The sequence below is a fragment of the Chlorocebus sabaeus genome, chromosome 21 (assembly GCF_047675955.1).
Source record: "Chlorocebus sabaeus isolate Y175 chromosome 21, mChlSab1.0.hap1, whole genome shotgun sequence".
NCBI classification, from domain to species: domain Eukaryota; kingdom Metazoa; phylum Chordata; class Mammalia; order Primates; family Cercopithecidae; genus Chlorocebus; species Chlorocebus sabaeus.
In genome coordinates this window covers 60,126,275-60,143,948 of record NC_132924.1, presented here as the reverse complement: position 1 = coordinate 60,143,948, position 17,674 = coordinate 60,126,275, and the positions used below count along the sequence as shown (strand labels likewise).

Genomic DNA, 17,674 nt, shown 5'->3' with positions numbered 1-17,674 from the left:
GTACAACAATGTCACTCACCCTGGGTTTCAATCTCTAGAAAGGAGGAAAGCAGAAAGCAGAAGCAATAAGAGGAATGGTTCAGCAGCCAAAAGACTATCATTTAGAAATGCATTGGGAAGATTAGCAATATTTAAGTCAATAAATGCAACAGAAAATCCAGCACTACAAGGTAATCATATAAAAGTCTGAACTCAACTTTTGGAGAGACCTATACAGATAACAAGGACACAAATAACAAGGACTCAAGGACCCAAATGGACTAGATAAAATGACTAACGGAAACCAAATGCAGACATTTTCAACCCGTTCTTGGGACACTATGGTTTCTCCAAAGATCCCAAGAGATCTTAGTTTTAAAATAAAAGCATAACATACAGAACACCTAAGTGCACAAGTCAGGAGATCTGGCAAGGTTTGTGATCTCGACAAAAGAGGGATGAAGCACAATAATTATCTGAAGGTTATGAATGGCTGCCCAGACAGACATTCAAAGTGTAAATGTTACTCCCTCAGAGCTCAAGTTATTATCAAGGAGTGACGCAGGCAATTGGGAAGATTAGCTGAAAAGTTGTGTCTAAAACAAATTTTAAAAAATTTTTTAGATGCTTATAATTGATGATACAATGACACAAGCAGTAACATGGAGAATGCAGAGTAGGAAATCCATTCATTGATTTATTTGTAAAAGCAGGATGTTGTGAAAGCAATTAAGTTCAAAGAATAGTGAAAAACTGATAAAGAATATGTGCTTATGTTATGTGCTTACCACTCTGGGCAGAAGTGATGGAAGGACAGAAAGGTAGGTTGGAGCTGAACCACAAAAAACTTTGTATGCCATGCTGTAGAGTTGCAATTCATTCTCTAGGCACTGGAGAGTCATAAGGATTCATTCATTCATTCACCATCTACTCAAGTGCCCACCTTGTGCAAGGAAGGCACTGTGGGAAATGCTAAAATACATAACATATTATTTGGACTGAGTGAATAAAAATGGATACGGCCAATGTTACAGAATTTGAGAAACATTATCTTGACTCAGAACTTACACTATGATATCATCAAAGCCCAAGCAAAATAAAGATATCATCACCTCTCCTTTCCTTACAAGGAAGCAGTGACAGCTCTAAAATACAAGCAGCTCACATGTCCAAAGAATTAAAGAGGAGACAAAAACCCAAGTTATTGAAATGTTACTTTATATTCAATTCCAAGGACCATGTCTCATACTCCTTTGAGTATGAACATAACACTTACGTTGAGTTAAGCAAATTTAGGGGAGATGGAATTATATCATTAAATAGAACTCTTCAGACAAGCCCCTAAACTAGCACAGAGGCATATTCCCCAAAATGTTAAATGTAGGAGGCAAAATGTTTTTTCATCTTCTGGATCCCTGAGAAGCCCTTTGCTTGCAAAACCTTTCTGAAGCATATGGTCTCATTAATCTTAAGAAAATGCTTGGTCTTTATATCCAATTTGGCCTCAGGCTTTTGAGATTTTGAATGGCATCATATAGGGTGTCTATATGAAAAACAGGCCCAGGCATGGTAGCTCATGTCTGTAATCTCAGCACTTTGGGAGGCTAAGACAGGAGGATTGCTTGAGGTCAGGAGTTTGAGATCAGCCTGGGCAACAAAATGGGATCCCCATCTCTAAAAAAAAAAAGAAGGTAGCTGGACATGGTGGTGTTGGTGTGCACCTGCAGTCCTACTACTTGGGAGGCTGAGGCAGGAGGATGGCTTGAGCCCAGGAGTTGGAGGCTGCAGTGAGCTATGACTGTGCCACTGCACTCCAGCCTGGACAACACAGAAAGACCTGGTAGAGGAGAGGAGAGGAGAGGAGAGAAGAGGAGAGGAGAGGAGAGAAAAGGAAAGGAAAGGGGAAAGTAAATGGAAAGGGGAAGGAGAAAGGAAAGGGAAGGAAGGAAGGAAGGGAGGGAGGGAGAGAGGGAGGGAGGGAGGGAAGGAAGGAAGGAAAGAAAAAAAAGAAAGGAAGGAAAAGGAAAGTAGAAGAAGAAAAGAAAAGGAAAAGAAAAGAAAGAGAAAGACGGACAACCAGACTCTCTCTGTATCATACCCTGGTAGATGCTGGCGGAACAAACGTAGGAAGAAAGCAAGGAACTTCTGGCTCTTTCTCCGAGTAAAACATCCTCCAGGCAGTAGCATTACAGTTGAACTGTTTTTGTCCAGAACTAATTCACAACAGTGACCATTTATGAAGGAGTAAAATTAGGTGAGTCAAATGAATGACTATCTTTTATAAACAAGGAAATAAGTCATTTGATTTACTTCACAAATCCACTTGGTGCAATTAGATACCCACACGCATGCACACGCACCAACAGCAGCTTTCTGTGCAGTATGGAATACATTCTCTTTCTATATGGCAGAAATTCTCACAGTGGTCATCGATATTTGCCTTCACCGCGGAGGCAGAGTTAACCTATCAGATGGTAACTCAAATGTGTTTTATTACCACCGAGAATGCGCAATGGAGAATCTGGATGGGTTTTCATGTTTGTTTTGGCTCTGGCATTTTCCATGTACCCAGCCCTGGGAATCCTAAAGAAAACGTGTCCTGTTCCCAGCTCTGTGTACTGCCCCCATTGTGTTCCACTTCCCTCACTGGTGAAAGTGAAAACGAAACCGGCACAAACACTCCATTGTTAACTATGAAATATGTACTGGCAACTGGATGTTTTAACAAAACAGACCTGGTTGTGTCATGGCAAGATGTTGAGCGGGGAAGGAGTCACAGGAGCCCTTCCTGCTTCAGAGGTGTGTCCTGCACTTTCACTGAGGTGCCGAGGCGACAGGGCTTTGGGTTTTTTCCATTATACTCATGTAATGTTCTTGGTTTGATTTATTCAGTATGCACTGGCAGCTTTTGGAGGCTTCTGTGGGAGCTACTCGGCTGCCCAAGCCGAGGCACAAACCCTGCCAGGTCTCCATAGTAAATACAACATGCACGAAGAGGAAACAAGCATAAACAATTTATTTTCTCCTGTAAAAGATGACATTGTTCTCCGATCTCTGGTCCTGCTTCACTTTGTCACTTGGTGGTGCCAAACTGGGTGCCGTGGAATGAGTTATTCCAAACACACACATACACACACACACCCCAAGCACAAATTGCATGACGCGCACATTCACAGGGCCCGCATCCAGGTGCGTTCAAGAGGAGGATGCTGGTGACCTTTTTAAGCATCCCACATTTTGACCTGGGTGAGGAGGGAGGGCTTCCCTAGCCCTTAGCCTAGGCAGGTTCTGGAGCTTTATCATATGGCCTCATAAAACCATATCCCTTTCCTTTATTGCATTTACCTCTGTTTCTAACTAGACATTTCTTTGTGTGACTATCTGATTCAGATCTATCTCTCCATCTCGCTTGTAAGCTCTCTGAGAGCATGGACCTTGTTCATTTCCATTCACCATCATCCCTCAGCTTCACTGAGCGTCTGGCACATAGAAAGCGATCAGTAATTATTTGTTGACTGAAAGCCACAACTCCATTTCATTGATTTTCTCCCCTAGGCTTATTAAGAAGTTTCTGAATCCATGAGGTTCCGTTAGTGTTACTAAATGTTATCAACACTGAGGTCAGAGTAAGGAAGGAGTATCATCAGAGGCATAAGAAGGGGATGTAAGTAATTTTTTTTTTCTTCAACTTTAAGTTCCAGGGTACATGTGCAGGATGTACAGGTTTGTTACATAGGTAAATGTGTGAAATGATGGTCGGCTACACAGATCATCCCATCACCTAGATATCAAGTCCAGCAATCATTAGCTATTCTTCCTGATGCTTTCCCTGGCAATTTTTGTAATACTTGTGGTATTTAAATAAGTTAATGATCTCAAATAAAGCAATATTGGGAATCTTATCAATTACAGATTTAAAAATATTTTCCAAAATGAAGTTTTGTACTTTGTACACCTGTCGAATAAAAGTCTTCTCATGCTTAACATTTACTTGTTGTCTTTTTGTAATTTCTACGGAATAAAGGGTGTTTTCAGAACATCTATATCTTTTATTAGTGAAGGTAATATGGAAAAAAAGATCCTTGGAGAAAGAGAATATAATTCACTTAGTGAGAATTTTATTAAGTCACTAAAAAGATGGGAACATATTCCCACTCTTCCATTATGGTACAAAGAGGAATTTTTCTCTTAACTATATGGGTGGATTAGGCATAGGCATTTGAAGGAAAAATGTTAACTTCATGAATAGCATTAAATGATTGTATAAAGGCCCCAAAAATACAATGACAGGCCACTCTAAGACTGTTCAGTGCAAAGAAGAAATTGATTGAAGGCAGGTCAATTTTGGACTTCATCTCAGGAGGTGAAGATACTGAGGTACCAAAAAGAATGATCTCATATTAGGGTACACTTCTTTCTACCCATGGATGACTTTATGATGGCTGTACTGGGGAGTGACTGGCTCTAACTGCCTGGGTGTTGGCAATTACATGTGGTATAAAAACATCAATACTGGCATGGCTTGGGTGGTCCTTAAAGTAGTATCATGTACAGTGAGAGCAGCACAATGAATGTGCTGTTGCAATTATGGACTTGGGTGATTTTAAGGGAGAGGACACAGATAGGACTGAATCAAGAGAATGCTTCATTTTTCCTAAGCAATGATACTTTTATAAGACATTCAGGTGCACAGTGTGGCAAAAGTTTTATTGAGGTCTACATAAAAAAAGAAAACCAGGAGGCACCAGTTCATGACCCAGAGTTTCTCACTGTTGTCAAAATGTGGCATGAGCTTGTTGTCTGTTTTTGGTTTTACCATTTTAACAAGACTTAAAATACGTTTTTAAAAAATGGACTCCTAAACATTTGTGGAACCTCTAAATACCCTTTGCAGAATCTGAGAGTTCCACAGAACACAGTTTGATACCCTCTCAGGTACTGAATTTTTGGTACGGAGAAAAGAAGAGTGGGGATAGTGGGCCAGAGCCAGAATATAAACAGAATTCTCCAAGCCATTTACAATCTATTTGGTAAATTCAGACTTAATCTGGTCACACTGCCTGTTTGAATGGCAGTTTTCCCCACTTTCAAAATGAAATGGTTGATAAAGAGTTCCAAGAACACCAAATCCAATGGCAACAATATCACCCTCAAGCTGTATGATTAGGTTTAGAAAAAAAAAAAAAAGATTTTGCATCATAAATGGGAAGACCAAGACTGCTCCCTTCTGAGCTTGCTGGTCACAGTGCTTCATGACTATCAGAGCCCTCACTAGGGCTGCTGGTGATGTTCCTGGCTCTGCCCTAAGACATGTCAGACCCGGGTGCACGGTCAGGTAGGACTGAAATTGCTGGCTGAGTGGCTGGTCTCTATTTCCCTTATCTTAACAAAAATGAGTTGCACCATGCACATTTCACATGAGAAGGACTTAGAAATGTTGACTTCAGAATGACTCTAAATATAATTTCAGCTAGTCACAACAGTCATTGCACCGAACATGTGTATATTCTTGAAACACTTTTGCCACAGACATTATATAACTGCATGTGTCATAATTCTGACCTATCAGTTATGTGCAATGGAAAGAACCTCCCTGTAACCTGTTCTCATTGGTTTTCCAACGAGAACAAATGTAATAGTTCTATAGAGGTCAGAGAAGTTAATTTTTAATGGTTTCAGAGAAACTTTTCTGATAAAAATAACCCATGCCAGGTGTTAAGTATAACAGGCCCCACTTCTCTGCACATTTCCAACTCCTTCTTTGAACCACAAGGGGCCTCACACACATGCTTACGGACACTCCAGTTTGCAAGTTCGAGCTTTGCCCATATGCTGCAAACAGCTGCTCCTAGGCTTAGGAGTGAATACACAAGTGGCAAAATCTCTATTAGGAGGAAGGATGAGCCCACGCCATTCCCATTTAGTCAGGGAATTGCAATGTCCTGTGTGTGGTATGGGGTGGGGATGGAGGTCTCAAGGGACATGCTTCCTTGGCACCCTGGGTTGTGTGCTCCATGAAGGGAGACAAGGCTGGAGTAGGGCCAGTGTAGGCTTCTCTAAAGCATGAGATCCAGGCCAGGGGCCTCTCTTGCCTAGGATTAAGGCAAACACTGCTACCATTCACATCTTAATTCCACAACCTTTAAATAAATAGGTATAATACTCTGTATGGGTACATGTGCATACAAGACACTATATTGAACAGCAAGAACCCAATACCCCATAAAGACACCTGAATGTCATGTTGGAGGCAGCCTGGCAAAATTAGGCATCCAAAGGACATTTAACTCTTTGATTAGTCCTCAATTTATCAGATGAGAACAAGATAAGTCATTCGGCCCAATGTTACATACCACCTACAGCTACAACTACGGTCCAGGCTACTGTCCCAAATTAATTTCTACCAAAGGCCAACATATGAAGTATATTCTACTTATGAAACTTGTGTTTCTTAACAATAAATTGTTTTCACTAGAAAAATAAAATAATAAAGATCAGAATATAAAGGATTATACCTTAAGATGCCTGGAAAGCTTACCTGTCCCGAACAACTAATTTCTCAATTAATCCAAAAGATGCCTTGTCTTGAATACTGACATACAGCATACTGGCTCAGAAATTAAGGAGCAGTAGTAGTTCAGGATCTATCAGGTGATCATGAACTTAAAATGAAAATAAATACTGCTAACTGCTCCCTCAAAGTTCTATATGTAAGAACATTTTGAAGTTTTCAGAGAGAAGCTAAAATACAAGCTTTTGTAATTGTTCAAATAGAAATATCATTTATTATGTAAATACATATATATTAACATAGATAGCAAAAGTTGTCTAGTAACTCACTCATTTTTTCATTTAGAGGATGTTAATTATTTTAGAAGAATACGACTCCTCTCTAAAACTTGCTTTAATCCCAAAACATGAGGGGCTAAAGAAAATCTTCAAATAAGTAGAATTATAATAACGCTACATTCCTCTATCTCTACAGCTTTTTGTTCAGGACAGGAAGTTCAATTCATACATGCAATGTGTTCATGAGGCAGTAGAAAGGATCATGATAAAAACAATATACAAACTGTGATCTTGCATTTGTGTCAACTTTTCACTCCTAACTTGAGATTGACCTACAGCATGTATTAATAGCTTTCATGATTTTGAACACAGATATGTGCTGCCAATAAATCAATCAGGACTAATGTGCAAAATGGACTCAGCCATTTTAAGGTATATGGAGTAAGTCCTTCAGCTTACTATTACCAGCTAGCTATGAGGAATATTGACACACATCAAATAAGACCATTAAATGTATAACATAACTCCTTCCCTATTCTTGTTATGACTCAACTGCTTATATCTGCAAGTCAGCATTTGTCAATTGATTCACTGAAAAATATTTCCTGAATGCCTATCAAAATATACAAGGCACTGTGTGTTAGGGCTGAATAAGATGAGCATCTGCCTTTGATGAACTTAGAGCCTGATAAATAAAATTCCCAAATAACTAAAAATAAGACAGAAAACAGTACTATGGGCTGGGCACGGTGGCTTATGCCTGTAATCCCAGCACTTTGGGAGGCCGAGGTGGACGGATCACTTGAAGTCAGGAGTTTGAAACCAGCCTGGTCAACATGGCAAAACCCTGTCTCTACTAAAAATACAAAAATTAGCCTGGGGTGGCCTGTAATCCCAGCTACTTGGGAGGCTGAGACACGAGAATCACTTGAACCCGGTGGGCAGAGGTTGCAGTGAGCCGAGATAGGGCTACTGCACTCCAGCCTTGGCAACAGAGTGAAACTCTGTCTCAAAAACAAAAACAAACAAACAAACTACATATATATATAACTCTGGAAACACTGAGAGAGGAAAGAGAAATTAATTTCTGAAAGGAATACTAGAAAAGGTACCCCTGGAGTCAGGCTTTGAAAGATAAGTAAAATACCAGCATTTCTCATAGTTTTAAGATGTCAGTTTCGAATCAGTTAACTTGTAATTCCTTTAACATTCCACAAATCAAGTTGATTCTCAGTTCCTGTATGACATAACCCCCTAAAAAATGTGTATTTCCAGGAAGGGGAGTGTAGTCTTTTTCTCTTCAAGAGACACTAAAAATATATACCACTTCAGTCTAAAAAACTATGATTCCAGGTTTTTATATGTCACCATGTGTATATAAATCGACGCATTACTATATTAAATGGATAGTTCCTTTAAGTAGAAAAATACAAAAGAGTGGGGAAATTTTAAAATGTAGTACTCTGTAGGAACACACCCTTTATTACTGCCATTAAATTCCAACAGTCACTCTTTCAAATAAAGACTGAATTTGTTTTAGTGTCCTTCTCAGCTGCTAATATGTTTTACTTATGTCACTATAGGAAATATAAAGCATGCAGCATAAGCTAGATACTGAAAAATTGTGTATTTATGACTGCCTTTCTCCTTTTACTCTATGAAATAATTTGTCTACATTTTCCTGTTTGAACATATCAACTTTCAGCAAGAATGGAATGTTAACTGATGTTACGCACAAGCTGGGCTATCATTCCTCAAATTTAATAAGAAAAAAAAAAAATCAAACACAAACCAACTGGATTTCCTGTTTTTATTTATGGTTATAAGTGCCCATTTAGAGGGATTAAAATAAAAGTGTCCATCTCAGTTACAGCTCATCCTTCCTTCAATTAATGTACCCAAGGAGACAAGTTCCTTCCATTTACTTCCCTGATGACTCTCTGGATCACAAAGCCTATTCAAGCTTCTCCCCAGGGCCCCAAAACAACATGCGCAACAACTTCCTAGGGAAACTCGAAGCCTACCTCACCCTTCCCACTGGGGAAATACACAGACTCAGCCCTTTCTGGTGGGATTACGTAAGAATACAAGGGCTTGCTTGACCCTGCTCAAAGCTGAGACCTATCTTTGAAACGTCAACTCGTGCCATTTTTCCTCTAAAGCAATAGTATATGCTGGGAAAAGAGGAAACAAGTAGGATTTATCTTATAACAATGGCAACATTTTCCAAGGAATTCTCTGCACCAAAAGTTCTGATGCCCTAGGAAAAGTCTATAATGTTTGGAAAGTAACTAGTCTTACGTGTCTAGGTGGTAGCACCCCCTATTTTGATTGGGGGCAGGGGGTGGGGAACACTTTTATAAATTGGATTTTTTCCTAAGGCAAGTTATCTGGCTCAGAGAATTTCCAACTCCTCTCTTGAATTTCTACTTATCAGCTATAGTATTACTGAAATTTAGGGAACAATTTTTTGCTGTGCAGAATGACCAAAGATGCTGCCAATTATTCCTTAACAACAGGGCCATGGTGTCCCTGATGTGAGAATCACTTTAAGGCTAAAGATGGACAGTATGGATTCTTTTTCTTTTTTCTTTGAATATACAAAGATTTTTTTAAAATTCTTTTTCTTAAGACTTAATTTGCTATATATCATTTAATTTACTGTATGTAAGGCATGAATTTACTGTATGCAAAATAGGTCTTTCAAAGAGAAGGATATTAATACCTATTTCCAGGCTGCTCTTTTTGTATTTGGGGTGCAGAATTTCACAAAAATCCATCTGAGAAATAACGAACTATAAGGAGAAATAGAAGCTAACCAATGTCAATAGCTATTATGGTTTTGCATCTGAATGGCAAAAAGAAACAGGATATCATAACTGTTATTTTTTGCCAAAATAGGGCCGTTGGGTTCGTTCTTTCTATTCAGGGTTATATGAACCTTTACTTGGAATGGCGGTGCTATACATTCATATATTATCCAAATTCACTGTGAATTTGATTTCTTCTTTACAACTGGCACCACAGCTTCAGAGGAGTGCTTTAACACACTTGTGTAGGCACTCTGTTTCTCAAACCAGGATGCCGCAGACAGGTCAATGTTGCTCGTGCTCTTTCTTCCCTGACCTTGAGCCGTGTGTTCCCTAGGCATTGTGCATATAGCTCTGAAAACAGTGGTTATGGCAGAAAGCATTTGGAAACTTGTAACCGATTCCTGTCCAGTGGCTAAGATGCAAGAGGCTATTTCTGCAATGGATCCTGTCCACAACTAGCCCAGGCTGGATGTGACTGTAGCTATAAACAGAATGCTTTCTGCCTACCCACTGCCATATGAAAAAGGGCAAAGACATTCTATCCACCAACTACATGGGCAGTAGTAACATTAGGGACATGGAAGGGGGACAGACTGTCATTCAAAAGAGGAAAAATAAGTTTAATAAAAGGACAGCACTCTCTCACTCACCACTGAGGTTAGAGCCATCTGGAAACTATAGATGCGGGCAAGGCCGAAGTCAGCGAGTTTTATTTGTCCACTGCTGGTCACCAGAATGTTCTGTGGTTTTAGATCGCGATGCACTACTCGGTGTGAATGAAGAAAGTCCAGACCTCGGAGAAGCTGAAACATCATATCCTATTAAAATTAAAAAAAGAAAATCAATAAACACTCAAAAAGGAAGCTGAGCATTTGCTATGCTGGCCACCAAATCCTTAGCATTTTGTGGTTGCTTGGCATACAGCACGCATTTGATAGATATTGGCTGAATGAGTGAATCTGTCTCCCTTCCTGCCTTTCCACTCCCACACTTTCAAGAACACTGCAAAAAATTTCACTCTCAACCTGTATTTTACTAATGAAAATACAATTTTAAAATAGTTTTTGATGGAATGGGAAATGTTCTGGAAGGATATCTGCCAAACTGGTTTCAGTGGCTCTTGCTGGGGAGTGGGAGGAGGAGGTTGTGAGGGGACACTTTTTGCTTCTCTATTGTTTAATGTGTCATTTCAACAATTAAAATCCAGTGAATAATAATGTTATTAATGGTGATTATTATTTTATAGCACTTAGTACTAAACACTCACTATGTATCAAGCACTATTCTAAGCTTTGTCCTCTTAGTAAATAATTTAATTCACACCACAACATTTAGGTAAATAATATCATTACACCATTTTACAGGTCAAGAAACTGATACACAGATGTAGGCTACTAATTAGCCCAAAGTCATACTAGCAAGAGAGTGCTGATTAACTGTTTTTTTTGTTTTGTTTTGGTTTTTAGACAGGATCTTGCTCTGTTGCCCAGGCTGGAGTGTAGTGCTGTGATCATGGCTCACTGCAGCCTTGACTTCCTGGGATCAAGATATCCTCCTGCCCCAGCTGCCCAAGTAGCTGGGACCACAGGTGCGCACCACCATGCTAGGCTAATTTTTTAAGTTTTTGTAGAGATAGGCTCTCACTATGTTGCCCAGGCTGGTCTCAAACTCCTGGGCTCAAGCTATTCTCTTGCCTCAGCCTCCCAAAGTGCTGGGATTACAGGCGTGAGCCACCAGGCCCAGTCTTTATCAACTCTTTTAGAGTATTAACAGAGTCTTGATTTCAACTAGGGTCTGGAAAATCTCGATTCAAAGCTTCAGTGTATTCCTTTATCAAATCAATGAACGAATGAATATGTAAAATAAGGCAAGCCATTTAACCTCCTAAGTCTTAGTTTCCCTGTCTGTAAATGGGAAAGTAACAAAACCCACTTTATCACAGGATCATTGTAAAGCACTTAGCACCATAGTTAATATTCAGTAAATGGCAGCTCTTATTACTGTTATTATTAACCAGTATGGAGGGGGATCATTCAGGATATAAACCAATATCAGATCTTTTTCTAATTTTAGTACCAATACAAACGTATACAAGATTTAATACTCAGGAAGTAAGACATTGGCCATGATGTCATAATCCTCTGAAATTTGTGGTAATTAAGAGTGACCTACTCCCCCGATCCAAATATTATGAGAATGGTGTATACCAGGGAGGATGGAGCTGTTCTGTTAATACAAGGGTTTGAAAAATGACTGGGCACCATCATGGATTTCAGAGCCGCAAGCAGCTGGGGATACACTTATCATTGGCCGGACCACTGAATCCTCTCATGGAGAACGGTATATTTGGTTACTGGTTTATGGTTTTGGTTCTTCCTTTAGAGTTGGGAGTTCTGTCTTTACATTCTAGCTTATTCAAAACCAAAGCCTTAGTTTTTCCTTTTATAAAGTGGAGAAAGTAGCGATTACTTTTCCTACTATGAGGGGGGCTAAATGAAGTAATGTATGCCAAGTGCTTGTGCAGTTTCTGGCATATGGTAAGCATTTGACAAACAGTAATTATTAGGATGATTATTGCCAAGATAAGTGTCCTGATTTCTGGGAGAGACAGATTCTCAAACAACTAAAAGAAAACATGACCAATGCTACAAGGTCAGTGTGAACAAAGCACTTAGAGGAGGTATGCAGTGACCTAGAATCATTTTTGAGATCCCTCTGAGTGAATATTCTGAACTGGCAGGGGTTACCTTCTAAGCTTCCCAAAACCCTGGAGAAGACTGCACTGGGGAGGGAAAACCCTTCAAGACTTGAGAAACACTGCAGGTCCAATAAGTTGCAATGAATAAACGGGAGTGTGAAAATGTAGCACAAAATGTTCAAGGAACATTTTGGCAAATAAGTCTTTATTGGAAACACATGCACACAACTTGTAAGCACTGAATTTTAAAAAGCACGACTAACCTAAAGTAATGTCATGTTGGCTCATCATCTTTAGCCTCTATATAGTAAAGTGTCACTCATTTAAAACAGTATAAAGAATAAATCTGTTTGGTTCATGCTGCAGTGTTCAAACAACTTTAGCAGCCAATTAGCAGTACACAAATTTAAAAACATGTACATTGCTTTTATTTGTGTTACAGCACATACTATATTTTTCTTAATTATAAAATTGCTAAGATGTATAGATGCATGCTTAATGCAGAAACTAATAAAATGTTTTGAAAATCCAGAGAACAAGAACAATAACTAAAAATTTCCACTACTTGGAGAACAGACAACACTTCACTGTTAGTATCACTTTTTTTGTGTCTTTTTAGTCTGTCTTTTAAAAATTACATATTTTATTATATTTGGATGTATAAGTATATTTAAGTAAAAATGGTTATTATTGTGTACACATTATTTTGTGGCTCTTTTAAAAACATGTAACAATTCATTATCAATATTATGCCACTTTAATAAAATTGTGCAATATGACTTTTTTTTTTTTTTTTTGAGACAGAGTCTTGCTCTGTTGCCCAGGCTGGAGTGTAGTGGCCGGATCTCAGCTTGTTGCAAGCTCTGCCTCCCGGGTTTACGCCATTCTCCTGCCTCAGTCTCCTGAGTAGCTGGGACTACAGGTGCCCGCCACCTCACCCGGCTAGTCTTTTTTGTATTTTTTAGTAGAGACGGGGTTTCACCATGTTAGCCAGGATGGTCTCGATCCCCTGACCTCGTGATCTGCCTGTCTCGGCCTCCCAAAGTGCTGGGATTACAGGTTTGAGCCATCGCGCCCGGCCATGACTTTTTTTTATACAATGAGATTTTTAATAGCCACATTGTTTTTCTCCCTGGGATATGCCATAATTATTATTATTCAGTTTTAGTTGTGTTACTTTGGCACTTGTACTATAGGTCTAGCTCTCCTTTCTTTAAAGGTAGAGTAGATTAAAAGGGCTTGCTAATGTCATACCAAAGCATGGGTTAGGCAGTATGAATCCACGTGACTGCACTAACTTTGATTCCATGTGCATGATGCCTATAGATGTAAATTGGTTCTACATAAGAATGACCATTCTTTAGATTTTATTAGGCTACTTAAATTTTTTTTTTTGTTGTTTAGCAAATGGTTTTTCTTTTGAATCTCCAGTATCAAGATAGAACTGAAATTCTGAACCAATGAACACTGAATTAATGACTTAAAAAACAAAATCTGCCAAACATCTCATGACCTTCAGTAATTCAGTCACGAGTTAGGTTGTTGGGCATTATGAACCTGTAATAAGCATGACTGGGGAACCCCTCTCAGTCTTTAGCCGTCCTTTATTGCAATACCTAATTTCAAAGGCGAAATACATTCAGCTACGTCAGGAACTCTGGTCCCAAATAATCATAAGATAGAGTACCAATTCCAGAGGATGATATAAATAAACAAATTACAACATTAAATGAGGTAAGGAAAAACACCTTTCCTACAGAATCACAAGAAGTGTTTTGATCCAAGACATTTCAAAGGATTCTCTACTTAAGCTTATTATCTGTTTTATCTCAATTTATAGTATCATGAGACATACTCTTAAATGAGCTCCTCAAGATTTTAATCTAAATTATTCTGTCCCATATATGACTCAAATATTTCACAGTAACCCTAGTGATGCAATGCAATGAAACTACAGATACCACCAATTAAGGCTCTTTCAGTTAAACGCAGGTTTAAAAGTTTCCCTTTTTATGTTATCCGTCACAGTCTGGTATAAAAGGTTTGAACATTTAGTCATACCTACGATAAACAGTCACTTGGGACCCTCACTCTATCTTTCGAAAACATGGGACTTGCAAGCATGTTTCAACAGGACACCATTGTGGAATGAAGTCTGGCTCTGAGAGATCTTAGGTGGGGCTTTATCTTGGCAATGCCCCTAAAAAGACTCTGGACCTTTCCGAATACAAGAAATCCTTGAAGTCTTGTAATTGTTTCTCTCAGGTGTTCTAGAGCTCTAATCCTCTTATTTAAAATCAAGACAAACAAGCAAACTAAAAAGCTACTTCAGGCTTTTCTAATGGGAAAAGGTTGATTATGGGGCCTTCTTTTCTTTTTCTTTTCTTTTTAGAGATGGGGTCTCACTCTGCCACCCAGGCTGGAGTGCAGTGGTGCCATCATAGCTCACTGAAACCTCGAATTCCTACGTTCAAACAATACTCCCGAGTAGCTAGGACTACAGGTGTGTGTTACCATGCCTGGTCACTTTTTAAACTTTTGTAGAGACAGGGTCTTGCTATGTTGCCCAGCCTGGTCTTGAATTCCTGGCTTTGAGCCATCAATCCTTCCGCCTTGGCCTCCCAAAGTGCTGGAAATACAGGTGTGAGCCACTGCACCTGGCCTGGGCCTTATTTTCTCATCACAAAAAAGTATGGTTAGTTCCAAAATACACTAAAAACACCCAAGTCATATCATAAAATAAGTCACAGAATGACAACTTTAAATAGACAATTCTGGATATAGGGATATATCTAGTGATATATTCACATCCTCAAAGTTTTAGCACCAAAAATGTACATCAACAGTTTATTTATTTAAAAATTAAAAACAGGACATATCCAACTTGGTAGGCAAAGATAATCTATTTTTTCCTCCTTATATTCTGTAAACTTCAGTCTTTTCAAATTTGTTATTCAAGTTTTCACAGAAATCTCTCCATAGTGGTTTGTCTGTTTCCTATGAAGGGTGTTAGAGGAGGCCACAGCCTAAAATATATCACATATAACAAAGGTTTTTAAACACTAAACCAATAAGAACATGTTGAATTAAGGTGAGCGTTACAACAGAGGGAAAGGTCACCTAAGCCTGCGTATAACTTCTTCTCTCACATGTCTCCCCATGTTCCCCTCTCTTCAGTCCCTGACAGCCACCATTCTATTTTCTCTTTCTATGAATCTGACAACTCTACATACCTCATACATGTGGAATCACACTGGATTTGTGTTTTTGTGAGTGTCTCGCCTCGGTTAACATAGTGCCTTCAAGGTTCATTCATGTTGTGGTGTGTGTCATAATTTCCTTCCTCTTTAAGGCTAAATAATATTCCATTGTATGTATATATGACATTTTGCTTATCTGGTCATCCACGGATGGGCACCTCAGTAGTTTCCACTTTTTGGCTGCTGTGAATATTGCTGCTATGAACACCGGTGTAGAATGATCTCTTTGTGACTCTGCTTTCAATTTTTTTGGTATCTACTCAGAAGTAGAATTGCTGGATCTATTCCCAGAATGTTTTAAAACCATAGTTCTCCCATAAAATGTGGTATAATATTGCTGCCTAAGCAATGAAATAGTGACTGACAGCATCGTGTTAAGGTCCTAGAGGGTTAGCCAAGTGGCTTCATTCACTCCTTGGAGATTCCACACACTTTTGTCTGCATTTCGGGAGAATCCACACTGCAGGTCCCCACATCAAGCTTGCCGTATGTACACAGCTTCTACTCTATTTCAAAACTCCTGTCAAGTTTTCATTGATCAATTCTCAACGAGCAATGAACAATGAGCTTCAAAGGCTGTTTATAAACAGGTCTCCCCTACTTCTCACTGTGGTCCTCAGGAGGACCCAAAGAATGCTTCATCCAAAATCACAAAGAACAAGACAAACAAATTCTGAGAAAGTAAGAGGAAGGTTCAAGAGAATTCCTTAAAACTTCCAGATCACCTGGAAAGTTGTAATGGGTGAATTCAAAGCAAGCCATTAACTGGCAAGCTGAAAGAGTCACACATGAGCTTTGTTCCACAGCAGAACATAGTCCAGAAGTGCCATAGTGCCCATCTCTTTGCCACTGTGCATGATGAGTTAGGCACACATCACCTCGAGGCCCCTCAGGAGAAACAAAGGCATGGGCCCTAAATGGAAACATTGGCTTCTAATTTTTACCACTTCTAGGCAAGTGGATAAAAGTGTAATAAAGTGGCATTGCATGTAAATTTTAATAATCAAATATGTATTCTGAAATGAGAACTAACAGAACCCATTTTTTATTCATTCCTGGAAGTGATGATAATGCTGAAAAGGTAAAGAATCAGTCTCAACTGACTGGAAATTAAAAAAAAAAGGTAATAAGTCATTTCCACCAAGCCTGAAAACGTTAGTGTTTGAGGAACAATGTAATGACTTAAATGAACAATATGAAAGAATAAATCATTACCTCATCATAATGGCTATTATTAACCCACTGTGGAAAATCATCAGGAACTGAAACTACAAATATGCAATGCTAAACATAATTTCTTCAGAGCAGGAGATAAAAATCAGCACTGGGTAAAGGAGTAAGAAAACATGAAGCCCAAGTGCCTGGGTTGTTGGGTAATGACCCAAGTGGCTATCATTCTATACACATTGTTTTGTGAGGCTTTAAAAAACATTTTACAATGTGCTGTGAATATTTCCCCATTTCAACACATACTTTTCTATAATGAATTTTAGGCCAGGTGTGGTGACCCACACCTATAATCCTAGCACTTTGGATGGCTGAGGTGGGAGGATCACTCGAGCCCAGGAGTTTGAGACCAGCCTGGGCAACATAGGGAGACCCAGTCTCTACAAATAACAAAAAATTAGTTGGGCATGGTGGCTCACGCCTGTGGCCTGCCTACTAGGGAGGCCTAGGTGGGAAGATCACTTGCGCCTGGGAGCTCAAGGCTGCAGTGAGCTGTGATTGCACCATTGCACCCCAGCCTGGGCGACAGCTCTCAAAAAAAGATGAAGAAATTTTAATAAGCTTTCTAATGGCTGCAGCTGGACAAAATACCTTCTTATCTTTCTACATTCTTCCTCTCAATTCCCTCTTTTGAGAATTTTCCCCTCACTCTGTATTTCCTTCTTCTTCAAATGAGGTAATGCTTAGAGAAGCTGGTTTTTCACAAGAGTAGAACAGGTAATTATTTGTGTGATATAGAAGACACGTTGGTTGTCAGCCATGAAGACCTGACCTGGTCCAGGCCAATAAAGGCAATCACATTTCCTTTTGCTAGGAATTGATCCAGGGATAAACATGACACCCAGTCCTCTATGGGCAAATTGGCTAGACGTGAAAAGTAGAATGCTCTCTGCTGTATTTCCTCATCT

The 17,674-nt window shown here is 39.2% G+C and overlaps 1 protein-coding gene across 4 annotated transcripts in view; it reads right to left on the bottom strand.

The window, feature by feature from the left end:
* The window catches only part of CDK6 (cyclin dependent kinase 6), a 236,277-nt gene that overhangs the window by 113,422 nt on the left and 105,181 nt on the right, over positions 1-17,674 (bottom strand). For all 4 annotated transcript variants that reach the window (XM_007982158.3, XM_038004360.2, XM_007982159.3 and 1 more), the window contains exon 4: positions 10,232-10,399. In XM_007982158.3, the coding sequence (XP_007980349.1) occupies positions 10,232-10,399 (168 nt within the window). The remainder of the gene's footprint in view (positions 1-10,231; positions 10,400-17,674) is intronic.